Source organism: Natator depressus, chromosome 9, assembly GCF_965152275.1.
Source record: "Natator depressus isolate rNatDep1 chromosome 9, rNatDep2.hap1, whole genome shotgun sequence".
Classification (NCBI taxonomy): Eukaryota; Metazoa; Chordata; order Testudines; family Cheloniidae; genus Natator; species Natator depressus.
The window spans coordinates 27,042,256-27,059,689 of NC_134242.1; the positions used below are offsets into that span (position 1 = coordinate 27,042,256).

Sequence of the window (17,434 nt, forward strand, 5' to 3'; positions counted from 1 at the left end):
TAACAAACTTATAACACAATTTCCTGTTGCTAAGGGAGTACATTGTTGAAGGACTGTACTATGTATGTTTCTACAAAACATTTATAATCTCCTTCATGCAAAAAGTGTCAGCAGTCCATGTACTTGCCAGGCTTCTGAGTCAGGAGAAACTGTTATGAAACATCATAAAGGAGTTTCATTAGACTAAGAAATTTTTGATGGCTACTTAGCATGCCCACTAAAAAAAAAATTTTTTTAAAAATCCCGCTTGCTTATAATCTGACCAATTTTCTTTTCAAGTTAAGCACTGAGAACTAATTATATACCAAAGTCAGCCATTTTGAATTCCTCATGAAATCAATACTTTATATTATGTATTATGCATGAAAAGTGTATCTTTCCCATCCCAATACTGCAATTCAAACATGGATAAAAGGAGTTTGCTCAAGTTTTCCAAAAATTCACCTTTGGGCACAGAAAGCACAGGAAGATTTCAGCACAAAAACGAAACATTTTGGAAAATTATGATAATGTGAAAATGGGTGGAGGGAATCATAATGGAAACTGCAAATTAGCAGCACATGGTCTGACAAAGCAGAATAAATTCAGCAGCTGGACACAAGACCAATTTCTCTGGTCCTATTTTGGAACAGAGATGAATTAATACTTACATAATGAGGGAGCCTGTGTATCTAAAAACCTCAGTAGGACATTCTGAAAGACAGGAAGGCTGGATCCAGGGAGAGAAGCTGAAGAAATAGATTCTTTTTCATCCAGCACTTCTGACTCACCACATCTCTACACAGTGGGGGAAAAAAACCAATTAGCATATCATGCAACTCTAAATGTGCCAGTGTTTCTCTTTCTTCTCACAACGTAATATCCACCCAAATCCCAGAAATCCCACTGAAGCACTACTGAAATAAAGCATTTTCCCACCTCTGTCTACCTTCAGTACTTCTAAAGTGCTTATTTAAGAGTTATATAATAATTATGGAAAAGATGTACATGAGAATTGGATAGAACCACCACTTGTATAAAATGTTATAGTTAGAATGTTTTAGTAAACTTCAAACAAACTTAATTTTCTGGATTGATTACACAAACAGGCTATAATTACAGCTTTAACAAAGGAAATTAATTTTCTTCTTTTGCGTGCATTACCCATTACTGGTGTAATGGGTTCTCCCTTCCCCTCACTGCCTGGCTGCAGGGCAGGAGGTAGCTTGAAGGAGCACAGGGCGTATGGAGAGTGAAAGTAAAAATATGTTTGTGTGTATGGTGCTATCTGTAGCCAGTTCCGGTGGAAGCAGCACTTCTATAAGAGTACTGTGGCTGCATTAAAAAGACTGTTGCATCTTAAATCAATACAGTCTTGCCTCCTACTTTTGGATACCCCTTATGCTAAACTTTGTTAGTAGGACCATCTATTGAAACAGTCTGTTCGACATGGCTTAAAAAACACAGTTTACACTGATGACCATTAAAAAAAGTCAATATTTACCAATGGGCTACCACACCACAGGACCTGAGGTACTCAATTATTAGATTAACAATTAACTGAAGTACCAATGGCATCTCCATTTGATCTCCAATGTGGAGAGGGTTTAATTTTATAAAGAAAAAGAGTTGTAGAGGAGCTAAAGAAATATTATGAGCCAAATGTCAACTGACGTAAATTGGCTTAGATCCATTTATCTCAATAAAGACACACCTTTTACACCAGCCAAGGACACAGCCCTGAGGCTATGTGAAACAGTTTTGCTGTTCTCTCAGATTCAACGGAAAAAAACTTAGGCAGTTTTACATAATGTATGGTTCTCTTTAAGACACATTATTTTGGTTCAGAATTGCCCACTTGGTTTGTAGAATTCTCCAGATTTTGTAGGCCATCAGAGCACAATCTTTAGTATGCATAATCATGCACCTGTCAACCCAGTTTAACACTCTAATTTCTTCAAGGGACAATAGATGGCAAGCCTCCACACACAGTACTATATATAAACTCCTAATACACAAAAGCAAACCATGACAGGAAAAATAAATAGTAATGAAGCTAACTGAATCTTGTTTAAGGTTTATTTTTATTCAGAAGCTTCTTTATCATTCAAGTTAAGACATGATTCAAGAACCATAAATTGGTGGCATAACATCCAATTTGCCAAGTCTGATTCAACAGTTTAAAAACTCTATGTTTTGTATCAAGCTAATTTCTCCTCAACTGCTCATTTCAAGTGCACTGGCAACATATTCTAAAATGAGAAAGAATAACTTACTTCTGCCTCAATTTCTGCTTGCCTCTTCTCCAGGAGTTTTGCCACAGCCATCGCCCTGTGTTTGCCAGATCTTTTACAGCTCACAGCCCATTCACAAAGCAATGTTACCACAGCTTCATCATTAGGGGCAACCTGTTCAAAGGAGAAACAAAATAGTCATTTCACTTCCACGGGAATAGCACTGCTTATTTATGTGCTGGCTAGAACCAGCATGGAACCAGGCTGCTGGTGGTGATGTACTTTGTACTAGCACTCTGTTTTACCCATGTGAAGCAATTTTTAGAAATTACTGATGCATGTGTATGCACATTTTATCTTCAAAGGGGATAAAGTGGGTGTGGGAGGGCATAGTGGCAGCAGAAGAAGGAAGCAAGGGGCACAACAGAAGCATCAACAGATATAGGGGGATATACTGGGGATAACGGGGAAGAGGAGGGACAACGGTAACTAATGAACAAGGGATAAGTGAATCTGGGGCTGGGTGTAGCAGAGCACCCCATATTTCAAATTTTATACAAATTTCATGCCTGTCATATGCTGATTCAATGCATGTTTTATGTAATTTGTTCCTCAGCTTTGCGCCTCACCAACGTAGACAGGTCTGGAAGAGACAGGGAGGTCTGTACTTTCCCCACCCCCTAGAGAAGAGTAACCCTGAGCGCCCCCACCCTCAGGAAGAGAAAGACGGGAGAAGTCGTTCATCCCCATTCACTAAGAAGAGCACGCCAAGGGTCCCTCCTTGCTCAAATCACTAAGTGTTGGAAACAGCCCTGTTTTCTTCTCTTCAGTATGTCAGGGGAAATAGAAAATAGAAGGCCCAGACTTTTCCTCCAGCTTCGCCACAGACCAGTGCTAGGTGGGAGGCCTCTTAAAGAAGGGATTGTTTGTGAACAGAGGACCACAGAACTTTAATGGGGAAGGGAGAGAGGGAAGAACCTCAACATATTCAAACAAATATCTACACTTAGTCAAATACTGACCTTTTGGAGCACCTGATAATTAAGATACTCGTATTAAAATAAACTTAAAATCAATTGGAATACACACAGCAGCCCCCTGGCTTCTCTGAAGCATTTTATATAGAATTACTCTAAATGCTGGCAAGTACTTTTGAATAAGGACTGCACTTCTCAGAGATTCTGTAATACATGTAAGCAAGAAGATCTGAAAATATTTTCATGCTTAATTGACATGGAGTTTTTCACCCTAGCCCCCAAAAAGGGACTTCCCCCCACACATATAAACAGCTTTGGTTTGGTTCCTGGGATGTATATTGATCAGCATTGCCCATTTTTCTTTTGTCAGCAGAGTACAACTAGCAAAAATCCTACACATAAACAGAGTTGTCAGAGAAAGCAGATTAGTGTGTGTCACATCATCTAAAGAATCATAATAGAATATGCGATGGTGCACCCCATAAGGCTTTATGGAAATATGCTTATGAATGTATATATGACATAACTGGAATATATTTTATGCTACATATGCCATGTAACATATCTATGTAAAGGTTATGATCTACTGAATATATTCATCCTATTTGTATGCATGTGTCATTGTTGTATTCAAAGTTATGAATATTGGCTGTATACTTGTTTGATTTTAAATAGCCTTAGTAAGGCATTTGGTCAGCTTCTTTGGAAAGGAATTTGCAAGTTAAGTGCCCAGTCAAGAAGCACTTAATGGACATGGATCTTGGAAGGCTCCAATCCACATAAGAAGTATACTTGAGGATGTTAAAGGTAGCATGTGAACCATGGCTGCTATCTGTAAGTTTGAGTCATGCATGGACATGTGACTTTTCCATGAGACTCCAAAACTTCATCGCGTAGCTTGAATTCTACACGGGAGAGGGAGGGGTATCCACCCACAAGACAAAGTCTATTTAAATCCCTGGGAGACACCTCCATTTTGTCTTCAGCTGGCTCAAGAGATAGCCTCTCCACCCCCAAAGGATACCTGAAAGAAACTGGAACAAAGGATAGTAACTACAGGGGGCATGAGTGATTGCTGGACCCAGACTAGAAGGAGACTAGTCTGTAAAAGGAAGCTTACTGGAACACCTCTGAGGGTGAGGTTTTATCTGTATTCAGTTTTCTTACTGTATTAGACATAGACTTGCGTGTTCTATTTTATTTTGCTTGGTAATTCACTTTGTTCTGTCTGTTACTACTTGGAACCACTTAAATCCTACTTTCTGTATTTAATAAAATCACTTTTTACTTATTAATTAACCCAGAATATGTATTAATACCTGGGGCGGGGGTGCAAACAGCAGTGCATATCTCTCTATCAGTGTTATAGAGGGCGAACAATTTTTGAGTTTATCCTGCATAAGCTTTATACAGGGTAAAAATGACTTATTTGGGGTTTGGACCCCACTGGGAGTTGGGCATCTGAGTGTTAAAGACAGGAACACTTCTTAAGCTGCTTTCAATTACGCCTACAGCTGTTAGGTGACGTGTTTCAGACCTGGGTCTGGCTCAAACCAGGCAGGGCACTGAGGTCCCAAGCTGCCAGGGCAGGAAAGCGGGGGCAGAAGTTGTCGTGGCACATCAGTTGGCAGCCCCAAGGGGGTTTCTGTGATCCAGCACACCACAAAGTAGATCACTAAAATGAGAAATTGGGATTTTAGCCATGTTTTAAAGGGTTGACAGATTTATCAAATTAATATCAGAGAAAGGTATTTTAAAATGTTGACAAGTTAAATATTGAGCCAGTATCCTTTGGGGATTGGATTCTGCCATCTTCTAGGAAGAAAACTCAATGTACAGAACAATCTGATTTTACTATTTTCTAGGCATTAGCTCAACAAGAAAAGTAATCCAGGTACCAGCAACAGGTTAATGAAGATTTCACAATCTAAAAGAACCATAAGCACGAGGTTCTCTTGTTACATAGTGAGACATCAGCCATGGAAAGACACTTTGTTGGAACCCCAAAGATGAACAAAGAAACAAAAAACATGCTGCTTTTATGAAGATCACTGTATTTCCTAAGCAAGCTAAAAATCTTACAGCATGACTTACACGTTGTAAACGAAGAGTCAGACCTTAGCTATCTACTGTATGCGTATCAAAGTTTAATATTAAAGTCAATTTTATTTTGTTTAACTTCATTTTTATTGTGGTTTTCTGGATCTTTAGTCCAGTACCAAATAAACTTTATGCTCAGTTCCATGTATTTTAACTGAAGCATGGACCAGTCGTTTGGGACAAGAGGCGCTGGATGCTTCTGAGGAAAGGAGACGGATTTCTGTCCTTAAAGAAGTCAGAAAGAGAAAAATTAAAGGCCTAGAAAACCTGTCAAAGCTACTGTGGAGTCCATGTCCATCACCATACTGTGCTGTGATGAAGCTGGCAGAAGTCAGTTTGGGCAAAGGGAGAGTCCTAAAACCCAGAGTGGGCAAGGTGTGGTTACACCCATGTAATCTGTAGCCAGCTGATAAAACTGAGTTGTCTCTGCTAGAGTGGAAGGATGCAGTTACCAAGCCACTGGTTATTTCCTGTTTATACAAACCGCCACACTGACCAGATGAGGTAGGTTGATTTACCTAAATATGTTAAAAATTAACCTCAACTCTCCCAATATTAAAGTTTTTTAAAACATTACTGGTAAGAGCCATTTGCATTTGTCCATATAACGTTTGGTCCAGACTAGTTTTAAAAGTCTACATACTTTCTGTTTCTCATGAGAGATTTCTCAGAATAAGAGCCTACTCTATTAGGAAATGTCCCCTGATTCGAGCTTGTCAACTGCTCCCACACCCCACCCTGGATCAGACTGTGGAGGTGGTGCTAGGTTTCTCTGCCCTCATCCCTAATACTGCCAACCCCTTCTGCCTCCCCCTTCCCATTCCTTCTCCTCTTTGGAACAGCACTATAACCAACTTTTCCCTTCTGCTGTCATCTACAGTCCACTCCATTCCTCCCCTTCAGCCTGATCCTCAGGGGCTTCAGTTTCCATACTGATGACCCATCTGAGCCCTTTGATGTATGTTTCCTCATCCTCATGTCTTCATTCAACCTGCAGCCCGGGTTCAACTCTCCCACGCACTAAAAGGACCATTCACTCAACTGCATCTTCACCAAGCACTTCTCTCTCTCTGTTGCCGAGTCACTCCTCCTCTCTGATCATCTGGTTCCTTTCAGAATTGACCGTCAAGCTCCTTCTCAATGCCCTGTCACTCAGTCTTTTCCATGACATCTGGTCAATCAGCACTGGTGACTTCTCATCTGTTCTCAGACCCTCTCCCACACTAATATGGTGATTTATTTACTTCATGCTTCAGTCTTCTCCACTCTTAACTCTTTGCCCCTTTCTTCCATCACAAGATCCACCATGCCACCCGCAACATCAGTTTCCTCTGTTCCTGCTCTCACTCTTCAGAATGTGTCTGGCAGAAATCCTATGACCAAGATGATCGCCTTCTCTCAAACTCATACTCTCCTCTTTCAGTTCTGCCATCTTCCTAGCTAAACAAAGAATGGTTACTTACCCTACAATAACTATGGTTCTTCAAGATAATGTAGTCAGCATGAGTGCAGGTGCAGCCTCATGTGCAAAAGACCAGAATGTTTTGATTAGCAATGTCCATTGGGCCATGCATGCACTGTATGCCTCTTTGTTGTCCCATATGAGGGCATAAAGAACCGGGTGACTTCAACCCTCCCTCAGTTCCCTCTTACTACCAGTGTTACTGAAGACTCCAAAAAGTAAAGGCACAGAATTTTGTCGGCTGGTTTCCTCCTCTCACCCCTTCATTTGCCCCACACACCACATCTCATCTCCTGATTATCATTGTGCCCACTCTCATTCCTTCCCTTCCTCTTCTCCTTAACCTCTCAGCCTCCTCTGGTTCTTTCCCCTCACGATACAAACATGATCTAGTCTCTCCCATCTTAAAAAAAACCCAAATCCTTCACCAACTCCTGCCCCATCTCCCTTCTATCTCTAAGCTTATTGAACACACTGTTTACAATTGTTTCCTTGAGCTCCTCTCTTCCAACTTCATCCTAGACCCTCTTCAATATGGCTTCTGCCTCTCATACTCCACTGAAACTACTCTTGCCAAAGTCTCTAATGACCTGTCCCTAGACAAAGTGGAGACCAGTACTCCAGCCTCACACTCCTTGATCTGTCAATCACTTTCAACACAACCACTCTCTTCCTCCTGAAATCTTGTTCTCCCTTAGCTTCCATGATTCTGACTCTCCAGTTTCTCCTCCTACCTCTCCAATTGCTCCTTCAGAGCATCTTCCTTCCTACCTTGTGTTACTTCCTCAGGGCTATGTTCTTGGCCCCCTTCTCTTCTCTCTCCCTCTTCAGCTGATCTTTGGACAATCTCAACAGCAAACACAAATTCTACTACCATGTCTATGCAGATAAGTCACAGATCTACCTCTCTACTCCAGACCTGTCTCTTTCTGTCCATACTAAAAATCATAGTCTCTCGGACACCTCCTTGTGGATGTCTAGCTGCCAGCTCAAGCTAAACACTGCTAAAACAGAGGCCATAAACTTCCCCCCAAAACCCATACTGCTTACCTCTTTTCTTGATCACTGTGGACAACACCATCATCCTACCTGTCACTCAGGCCTGTAATCCAGGTGTCATCTTTGACTCGGATTTATTTCTAGGAATGTGCTCAAATCCAGGCAATATCTAAATCTTGTCAGTTCTTTATGTATAACATCTCTATGATACAGCCTTTCCTATCCATTCACACAGCTAAAACACTCATCCAGATTCTCATCACACCATGCCTCAATTACTGAAACATCCTTTTCTCTGGTATTGACAAATGCAACCTTGCACCACTCATATCCATTCAGAATATTGATGCAAAGATAATTTTTCTAGCCAATCACTTTAACCATGTCTTCATCGTCTCTTTGCATCCATCCACTGGTTCCTCCTTCTCTATTGCATCAAACATAAGCTACTTGTCTTCACTTTCAAGGACCTTCACAGCCTATCCCTACCCTACCTATTAACTCTCTTTCAACATCAAGACATCAACTCCTGCCTCCATCACCCACTTGTTAAATTTTCAAACAAGGACCTTTGTGCTTTCGCCCATGCTGCTCCCATGCTTGGAAGGAGCTCCTCATAAATATCCACAAAGCTACCTTATTATCTTCCTTCAAAACCTCTTTTAACTCTTTTTTTCTGTAATGCCTACAAAAAAAATGTAACAGTTAGGCCACTGCCATGCTGAGACCACTGCCTATCATACTAACCCACGTTGTCTCATTTCCTTACACTCCCCCATCTGTCTGTCAGTACCCACCCCTTGACTTGTCTCAGACTTAGACAGTAAGCTGTCTGCGGCAGGGACCATCTTTTTGCTGTATCTTTATTCAGTGCCTAGCCCTATAGTAATACAAATAAATAATAAAATGGGGTTTTCTTCTCCCACGGAAATTTTTGCTTTTTTGTCCAAAATTGAAATATATAATGAAAATCTTGGACTGAAATCTGAAATACTTCTGTCTGAAAATTGCTCCATCAGAGTTATAGTTTGGGTGCCTAATGCTTCCCATAGAGAATAGCAACATGAGGCAATGAACCTATCACTCCCGTAAGACGCTGCAGCAGCATATCTAAACAGAAAAAAAAATTAAATTCTGTGGAAAGTAGAGATCATGAAAAAATTAGTTAAAAATCCAATTTTCCATTAAAAAAAAGTGTGTAAACAAGAACACCTAGCAGGAACACAGCATATCACCTTGCTCCTCTCTCCATAATAAATATGTTTAATTTGGCTAAACGTTGCTCAAAGAAATACCTCCAGAACCATAATTACCTGTGTTGCTCATCTCAGAATTATTTCCAGTTTATCAGCATCTTTTTAAATTGAAGTACCCAGAAATGAATGAAATATAATAGCTACTAAATCTCCAGTGACAAATAAAGGAGGATATCGCTGATCTCTGATGTGACACCTCCGAGTACTGCATCACAAAACTACACTAGTTTCGCTTTAAAATAATTTTAAAATCCACTCTCCTCTCACAGCAAGCTCATATCCAATTTTCTCTCTCTATCATGCCATGATAGAAAGTTGTAATAAAAAAAAAAAAGAAAAAACAACTATTTACTAAATATCTCCCATCACATTGAACATCTTCATTTTAAAAATATTTTCCCCCTCAGATATTGCCTTGAATTTAGATTTTGGTAATTCCTCCCCATATTTTTAACTTTTCTGCATCTATACAGTGTATACTTCTACTACCCTGCCTTCACTTAGTGTTTGAAACACTCTGAATTTAGCATAATCTGCAAATTAAATAAGTGGGCTCTTTACGTCTTCCTCTAGATTATTAATCAATATTATGTTTGAAGAGTTTAAAAAGTAAAAAGGCTAACGTACATGAAACAGCCAGAAAATAAACACATTTTTCAGAGCTATTAAAAGTTACAGACCTCCAAGCACTGAAGATTAACTGTTTCAGGATTAATATTTTTAAGAGAGATGATTATTTGCATAAAAGCCATTCACCTACAAAAACTATGCTATGTTACTTACTGAATGGAACATTTCCACGTATTACATTTGTGCTCAAGCAGGGCAGGCCAGAAAGAGAGATTAAACAGTTTAAAACCATCGAAAAGATCAACAGTAAAAAGCAGAATCCTTCAAACAAATGTAGGGTGGCAAAATATTTACTTTATCTTTCATAATCAAATGGAACAATCATAGAACCATAGAGTTAGATGGAACCACAAGGGTCAAACACACTTCTTCCTGTGGCAGATGGAAACAAATATCTTCAAATAATGATAAACCATATCTTCAACACCCAGGCAGGAAATCCCTAAGATATTATAGTTTGAACTTTACACTGACCTGTTCCCCTTTCTGCAAGCAACAGAAAACAAGTTTAAAAAAATGGAAGGAAATGGCTCTATAGCTCAACCAAGGGCAGTCTTAAATGGGAGAAAAGAAAAAAGTTTCTTAGATCATCAAATCCCTGTAGTTGCAGCAGTGCTGTGTTTAGCACAACAGCACTCCTTTGGATTCCTAGCTGGAGTTCCCTCCCCTCATATAGATCATCTCTATCTCATCAGTAAGCAGAAAGGATGGCTGCTCCTAGTACAAACTGATCAAGTGCCTCATTTTCAGCAACACTTACACCCACAACTCCCACTGAAGACCTCTGAAAAATCAAGCCCTAAGGAAATGATAAAATGTAGAATCCAGCAGCAAGACTGCAGGTTATTGAAGAGTTGTGTGAGCTCCAATGTCAGTAGGGTCAATTAGGGTCTTTGGACTAATCAAGGCATCTAGTGATTGGGTTTAGGGGAAACAGAAGGGAGGAAACATAGAAAGAGAAGCTGACAAGAAAATAAACTGCAGAGAAATTAAGAAAAAGAGCAAGTCTTGAACAGGTCCCACCATGCCACTTCTGGAGGTGGAACCAGAGGGCAAACATCCCTCGATGCTTCTATCTTGGTCCAACCTGGGGCACACGTGAAATTTCAAGGACAAAAACGCTGATAAATGAATTTAGGAAAGTTTTTCCATAGAATTGCCCCAAAACACATTCACCAGGTTGTCCCAGCACAAATATAATGAAATTATTGTTCTTTACAAAAATTATATCTGCACACATAATATGCAAACATTTTCTTCCAAAGGTATCTGTGATGGTCAAAACCATCAGACATATTCATCCATTATTCTCTTATATTTAAAAATAATATGAAAAATGAAAAAGAATTAGCACCATGCAGCCAACCCACCTGTGATCCCACCAAGCTCAATGTGTTCATATCTTGTTGGCTTAATTCAAGTCGTAGCAAAAGTCCATCCTAACCCAGCCTCAGGTTTATGATAAACATAGTAATAATTAACGTTTCAATGTACCATACAAAGAAAAGATTATTTAATAAAGAGCAGGGGAAACATTAAAGAAAACACTGTATAAAAAGTTTTACTTGTGAAGTTATACGATTCTATTATGAACATTAATGCTATGATTAAATCAGCAGGAAGTTGATCACAAACATGATAAACACACACGGGCTCAATGATTATTACAGTTGGCCCTTGTTAAATGTCGAAATGTAAAAAAGTTCTTTTCAATTGTCCAAGTGGACAGTGATTCACACATGCAGACTACATATATGTTACTATGAAGATGATGGAACAGATTTGGGGTTTCCTCTCCACTACATACAAAAATGTAAATTACATCTAAGAGTGCATTAAATTTGTGTACTTAATGCAACAGGTCATCACAGGTTCCTTCCAGCCTGCATAATTAAGCTTTCGAATAATAGTCCCCGGTACACATCAAAGCTCATCCTGAGATACATATCAGGAAGATGGGAAATGTCAGTACCACAAAACCTATTTTTCCTGAGTCTATTGAGACTATGAAGACAGATGGTGGAAAACTGCAAATCCTGCTTTATCAGACACACAGCATCTCTGCTAAGTACTTGAAGAAATGTAATAATTTACACTATCGCATTTCTACAGGCTCTATTAAGGAACCAGAGCTTCAATTAAGTACTATACCAACTGGAACTAGGGGCAAAGGCTTATCGACTCAAATCCTCTCTTTCATATGTGATTTTTTTTTAAACCCTCATTAGGAAAGCTTATCTTCTTCTGCAGTCAGTGTTATCAAACAACATCCTGAAAGTTGAGATTGGCTGCTAAATGAGAGGCACTGTGATTAAAAACAAAAAGAACATTCAAACCTTTTACTCTGACACTAATTGTGGAGGTAGATTTATAAAAAGAATGATAAGATTTATTATACATACATACGTGTGTACATATATTATACACACACACACAAAAGAACACTCCTAGCTAATATATATGCCAGTAACATTAATCACATATCTTATTTGACTAAAGCGAGTATAATTAACTTTGGTTAGGAAAGAGCCCCCCCCCCCCCCCCAAAAAAAAAAGTCAAACAAAAACAAAAACAGAGCCAGCTGACCCTGTAATCTGAAAGCTAAAACTTCTTTATAAATTGACTCAAGAACAGCTGTGGCTTCTTACATTTGAATGATACAGTATTTACAAAGGTCCAATTTAAAATTCTGCTAGAAGTATACTCTGTATACTTTGCAATAAATTAAAAAACATGCATTTACCCTACTGAGGACAGCACTGAAGTTGACAAAGGCAGCTGTAGATTAAATTAAATCTTTTCCAGTTTCACCCTAAATTTAAACAGGTTATACAGTAGAATTGTCTGAATATTTTAAAGAGACAATCATTTCTCTTCTTACTGAAGACTTTCAAAAATGTTCTTTATTAATGCTAGAAAAATAAACCAATAAACTAGAAAAACAGCTCTGTGAAACTGAAAAGGGGCAGACGTCTGGTTCTGTTTCTAAGTGTGTCATTTACTGGTTAATATTGTACAACTGCTAGTCCAAATATAAAAATAAATTTTGATTATGTACCTTCAAAATAAAATTAATGTAAATTTTTAGAAAAGTAAGGTGCCAATTAAAAAAAGGGAGCACTAGTTGGCTGCAGGTGATTAAACTCAAAAACCATGGCACTGATTCTACAGCTTCATACTTTTCACTAGCACAGTAAATATGTTTATTCAAAAGACAATCTCTGTTGAACAAAAAGACAAGGCTCCAATTACTTGAAAAACATTAAAATGTTTACCCACCTCAAAATTCAAAGTGACTAAAAACAATGAACTCTTCATAAAATGTACATGCATGAGGAGCAATATAAATAGCTGAATTTCTTAGGCTCTTATCCTGCAGAGTTATGTATATTCTTCATTTTATCAGTTGTACCATTGACATCCATGAGACCACTCACAGTGCACAAAAGTATGCGTGTGAAGAGCACAACACCAAAAGTCTTTATTTTATCAATTTAAAGTGATGGATAAGTTGAGTGCAAAAATACAGCATTTTTTAAATGTCAAGTGCACAACATAATGAACAAATTGTGTATATGATCAATAAATCTATGACAGTGAAAAGCATAGCACACCGATTCTCATATATAAAGACTACCTTTTTTGTGCATAAGGGAGTGTGTCACATCATCTCATAAAAGCTTTAGCTCAGGACTTCCTGATTTCTGATGCTGTGAATTTTTATTTACACTGTAATTTAGTTAACATTCAAGTAGCATCTCCGAAAGGTGATCAGACTCTGGATTCATCTCATCTCCTCCGGGTCTTACCTGAGAATCCTTTGTTCCTGTAAGGGCCCAGGGACTAGAAAATAGTCTGCAGAGACTGGGATTGTTGATGCTCCCTGGCTGTGCATTTGCATAGTATTCTGGGTGTACTGTGGGAGTACTATGGAGAGCAGGTGCTGTAGGAAGTGCTGCCCAGGATACCCAGAGTGACGGTACCCTGCAGCCTTCTGATCGGCCAAGCACCCCATTTAACCCCAAGGGTTGCCCCGAGAAGTTGTATGGGTAGCCACACAGACTTTGGCCTGCTACAACATCAGACATTGCCTGGTCTCCGACTCCAACCTGACTCTGACCCGGATTCCTAGCTCTCAATATATATACTGCATCCTGGAAATTTATTTCTGACAGAGTTCATAATTTTATTGTTTTTGTTCTAAAGCACTTAGAACGCAATAATATACTGTATGTATTTATGACATCATGACAGCGACCACCAAATGGAAGAAAGTTATGAAAGGAAGATGGGAGAGCCATTACTCACTACACCAAGATACTCTAAGACTGAAGACAAGCCTCGGATTAGAGGTACATGCTACATTGTATTACATGTTTGCTTTAAAAAAATCAGACCGGACCCAACAAAAAATTTATGAAGAATATTGCCCTTTTACAACTTTTCTAATAATAGAAATTCTTTGTTCAGTTTGTTTTAAAAAACTGTTCATGTTATTAATGTCACAGGGCAGACTTTGCCTCACACAAGTGATTTTGCGCAGTACAGTCCCTTAGTCATGAAGGAATTTCATGCTGGACTTCCGCAGCACAGAAGAAAAATAGACAAGTTTCAAATAAACAGTAATTCAGCATGTGCTGATTGAATTATTAAACTTTATAATCTTGCTCAGAATTTATTCCTGCTTTTCCATTGCTTGTTGAATGAGACTGGAAAAGGTACAGAGAAGGGCAACAAAAATTATTAGAGGTAAAGAACAGCTTTCAGACGAGGAGAGATTAAAAGACTGGCGCTGTTCTGGCTTAGAGAAGAGATGACCAAGGGGGGATATGAGAAAGGTCTATAAAATTATGAATGATATGGAGAAAGTGAATAGAGAACTGTTATTCAACCCTTCACTTAACACAAGAACTTGGGGATCACCTGATGAAATTAATCGGCAGCTGATTTAAACAAACATAAGAAAGTACTTTTCACACAACACACAGTCAGCCTGTGGAACTCATTGTCAGGGGATGTTGTGAAAGCCAAAAATATAACTGGGTTCAAAAAAGAATGAGATAAAGTTCACAGAAGATAGGTCCAGCAATGAGCTATTAGGCAAGATGGTCAGGGACATAACCCCATGCTCCAAGTGTCCCTAATCCTCCAACTGCCAGAAGCTGGGACTGGGTGACAGGGGGTGGGGATCACTCAAAATTGCCCTGTTCTGTTCATTCCTTCTCAGACATGGCTTCCTTGGCCAGGCTCTTGACATCCGTGCCTGGCAGATGTTCTTCCCTGCAGGTTTTGGAGGGTCAGGCACAGAAGCGCACTATGTGCAAAAGCACAGTGTGCATCCCTGAGCATCCACAGAGTCACTGCACAGTCCTGGGGTGAGGTGGATTCCTTTATTCACAATCACATGGGACAGCTCAGTACACAGCCCCATTATTCAGGCTGTGCAGTAGGGTGATGATTTTGCCCAAACTAAATTCCAGTGCACAAATGTGAAAAGGAAGCTATGTGAGTACTTTAAAACCAAATAGTTGCTAGTCATGCAATTCTAGCAACTGCTGCTGAGCGTTAAACATAATTTATGACTTCCATACATCTTGTTGCAAACCTACTCATCTGAGGTCCAGAAAGAAATTGGTACTATATCCCTGTGCATTAGGCTGCCTCTATGGGATACTGCCTTAATGTTTCTAATGGCCCTATTTTTAATCCAAACCTCCAGAGGCATTTTTAGCAGCTAAAAAGGAGCAATTAAAAGGCATTCTTACTGTAACCAGAAAAGGAGTACTTGCAGCACCTTAGAGACTAACCAATTTATTTGAGCATAAGCTTTCGAGAGCTACAGCTCACTGCATTTACTGTAACCACTCATTTGAAATCTTGCTGATTTTAGTAAACATTTAATCTTGCTTAAAATGGCCTGATTGGAATGGAGGGCTACCCACACAATATTTATTTTAAAATATTACACCTGCGTCATAATATTTATAGCACTAATCATTTTTGAGCCGAGCACAACAATTCTACAGACATACATGCAATCTCAAATGACATATCAAGCTGCATGAATTTTTTTAAAATCTACACTGATATAATTTTTTGCTGTGGGGTTGCTCAGCATGGAACAGGAAATTCCTGTTAAGTCAGTGGAAAGTAGCTATTAAGTAGCTAATTGTTGTTAAGTCAGTGGAAAGTCATATTTACCTATGCCGTATCATAGATACTTAGGGCCCAATTCTATCCCACTGCTGAGAATTAGGAGCAATTCCACTCAAGTCAGTGGAGCTGAACTGTTGTAAATGAACTGTTGGAGTGAACGGTTAGTCACTGTGCTTAGCATAACACTCTCTCTCTCTCATCATATGAATTTCAGTAAGGCGTTATGAAATAAAAATAGTAGGAGAGCTCAGACCATATGCTTTGGTTTTAAAGAATTCACCCGAGTATTACTACGATACCATGGAACTGAAAAGACAGCTCATTGTTAAAAATCATGGTTTGTCTACATTACCCGCTCGATCGACGGGCAGCGATCAATCCAGCAGGGGTCAATTTATCGCGTCTAATCCAGACACAGTAAATTGACTGCCGAGCACTCTCCCGTTGACTCCGGTACACCACCAGAGCAAGAGGCGCAGGCAGAGTCGACGGGAGAGTGTCAGCCATCGACTTACCGCAGTGAGAACACCCGCAGTAAGTAGAGCTAAGTACGTCAACTTCAGTTATGTTATTCACGTAGCTGAAGTTGCATAACTCAGATCAGTTCCTGCTCCCTCCCCTCCCCCCAGTGTAGACCAGGACTCAGAGACAGACAGACTGAACATTGCTTTTTGGCCTGTACACAAACAGTTGGGTAAATCTACTGTATCTCGCATGAAAGCAAGCATAAGGCAAAGAGTATGTCTGCTGTAGTCTGTGATCATATCGAAGGCTTTTTTGGTTTCCTCAAGCCAATTTGTTTAAAGTTAGTAACGCAGAGGCCATCACCCTGCTAAGCTACAGGTATAGTCAGTCAATCAGAAACCAGGAACAATCGGTCATCTCCTGCTTAAAGTTTCACTTCATCAATACAGTATCTATTCCTCCCTCACGCAGCTGTGGAGCAACTAGTCCTGGTCACAAAATGAAGATAGATTATGAATACAGTCTGAGTCTCTCTAATTAGAGCACATCCTAACAATCTTATGGCCAAATCTTGAGGCCAACACTCTCTCACATCCTCCATCTCTGCTGATCACTTCCCTCCTGCCTGAAATGCTGTCCTCCCTTGCCTTTTGTGATGCTGTACTCCCTCGTTCTCCTCCTGCCTCTCCTTCAAGGACTCTTTTGGTGGGCAGAAAGGACAGTTAACTGTTCCGTAACTGGCGTTCAAGAGGTATTGCTCATGTCTATTCCACAATAGGTGTGCATGCTCACCACGTGCACCGGTGCCAGAAGTTTTTCCCTTAGCAGTACCCATAGGGGGAGCGCTGCTGCAACCCCTGGAGTGGCGCCTCTATAGCGCGCTATAAGGGGAGCCGTGCACTCCCCCCACCCGCAGTTCCTTCTTGCCGAACCAACTCCGACAGAGGGGAAGGAGGGCGGGATGTGGAATAGACATGAGTAACACATCTCAAAGAACGCCAGTTATGGAACAGGTAACTGTCCTTTCTTCTTCGAGTGCTTGCTCATATATATTCCACAGTAGGTGATTACAAGCTATGTCTGATGGAGGTGGGTAGGAGTTCACAGATTCCCTGGCTGAAGCACAGCTCTACCGAAACCAGCGTCATCCCCGGCGTCGGAGACAATCACATCGT

The 17,434-nt window shown here is 39.9% G+C and overlaps 1 protein-coding gene across 1 annotated transcript in view; it reads right to left on the bottom strand.

Moving 5' to 3' along the window:
• Positions 1-17,434, bottom strand: part of MED12L (mediator complex subunit 12L) — a 328,770-nt gene that overhangs the window by 239,163 nt on the left and 72,173 nt on the right. Inside the window, exons 11-12 of the mRNA XM_074963764.1 lie at positions 2,256-2,387; positions 651-777 (exon numbers count right to left, since the gene is read on the bottom strand). Coding sequence (XP_074819865.1) covers positions 651-777; positions 2,256-2,387 — 259 coding nt within the window. The remainder of the gene's footprint in view (positions 1-650; positions 778-2,255; positions 2,388-17,434) is intronic.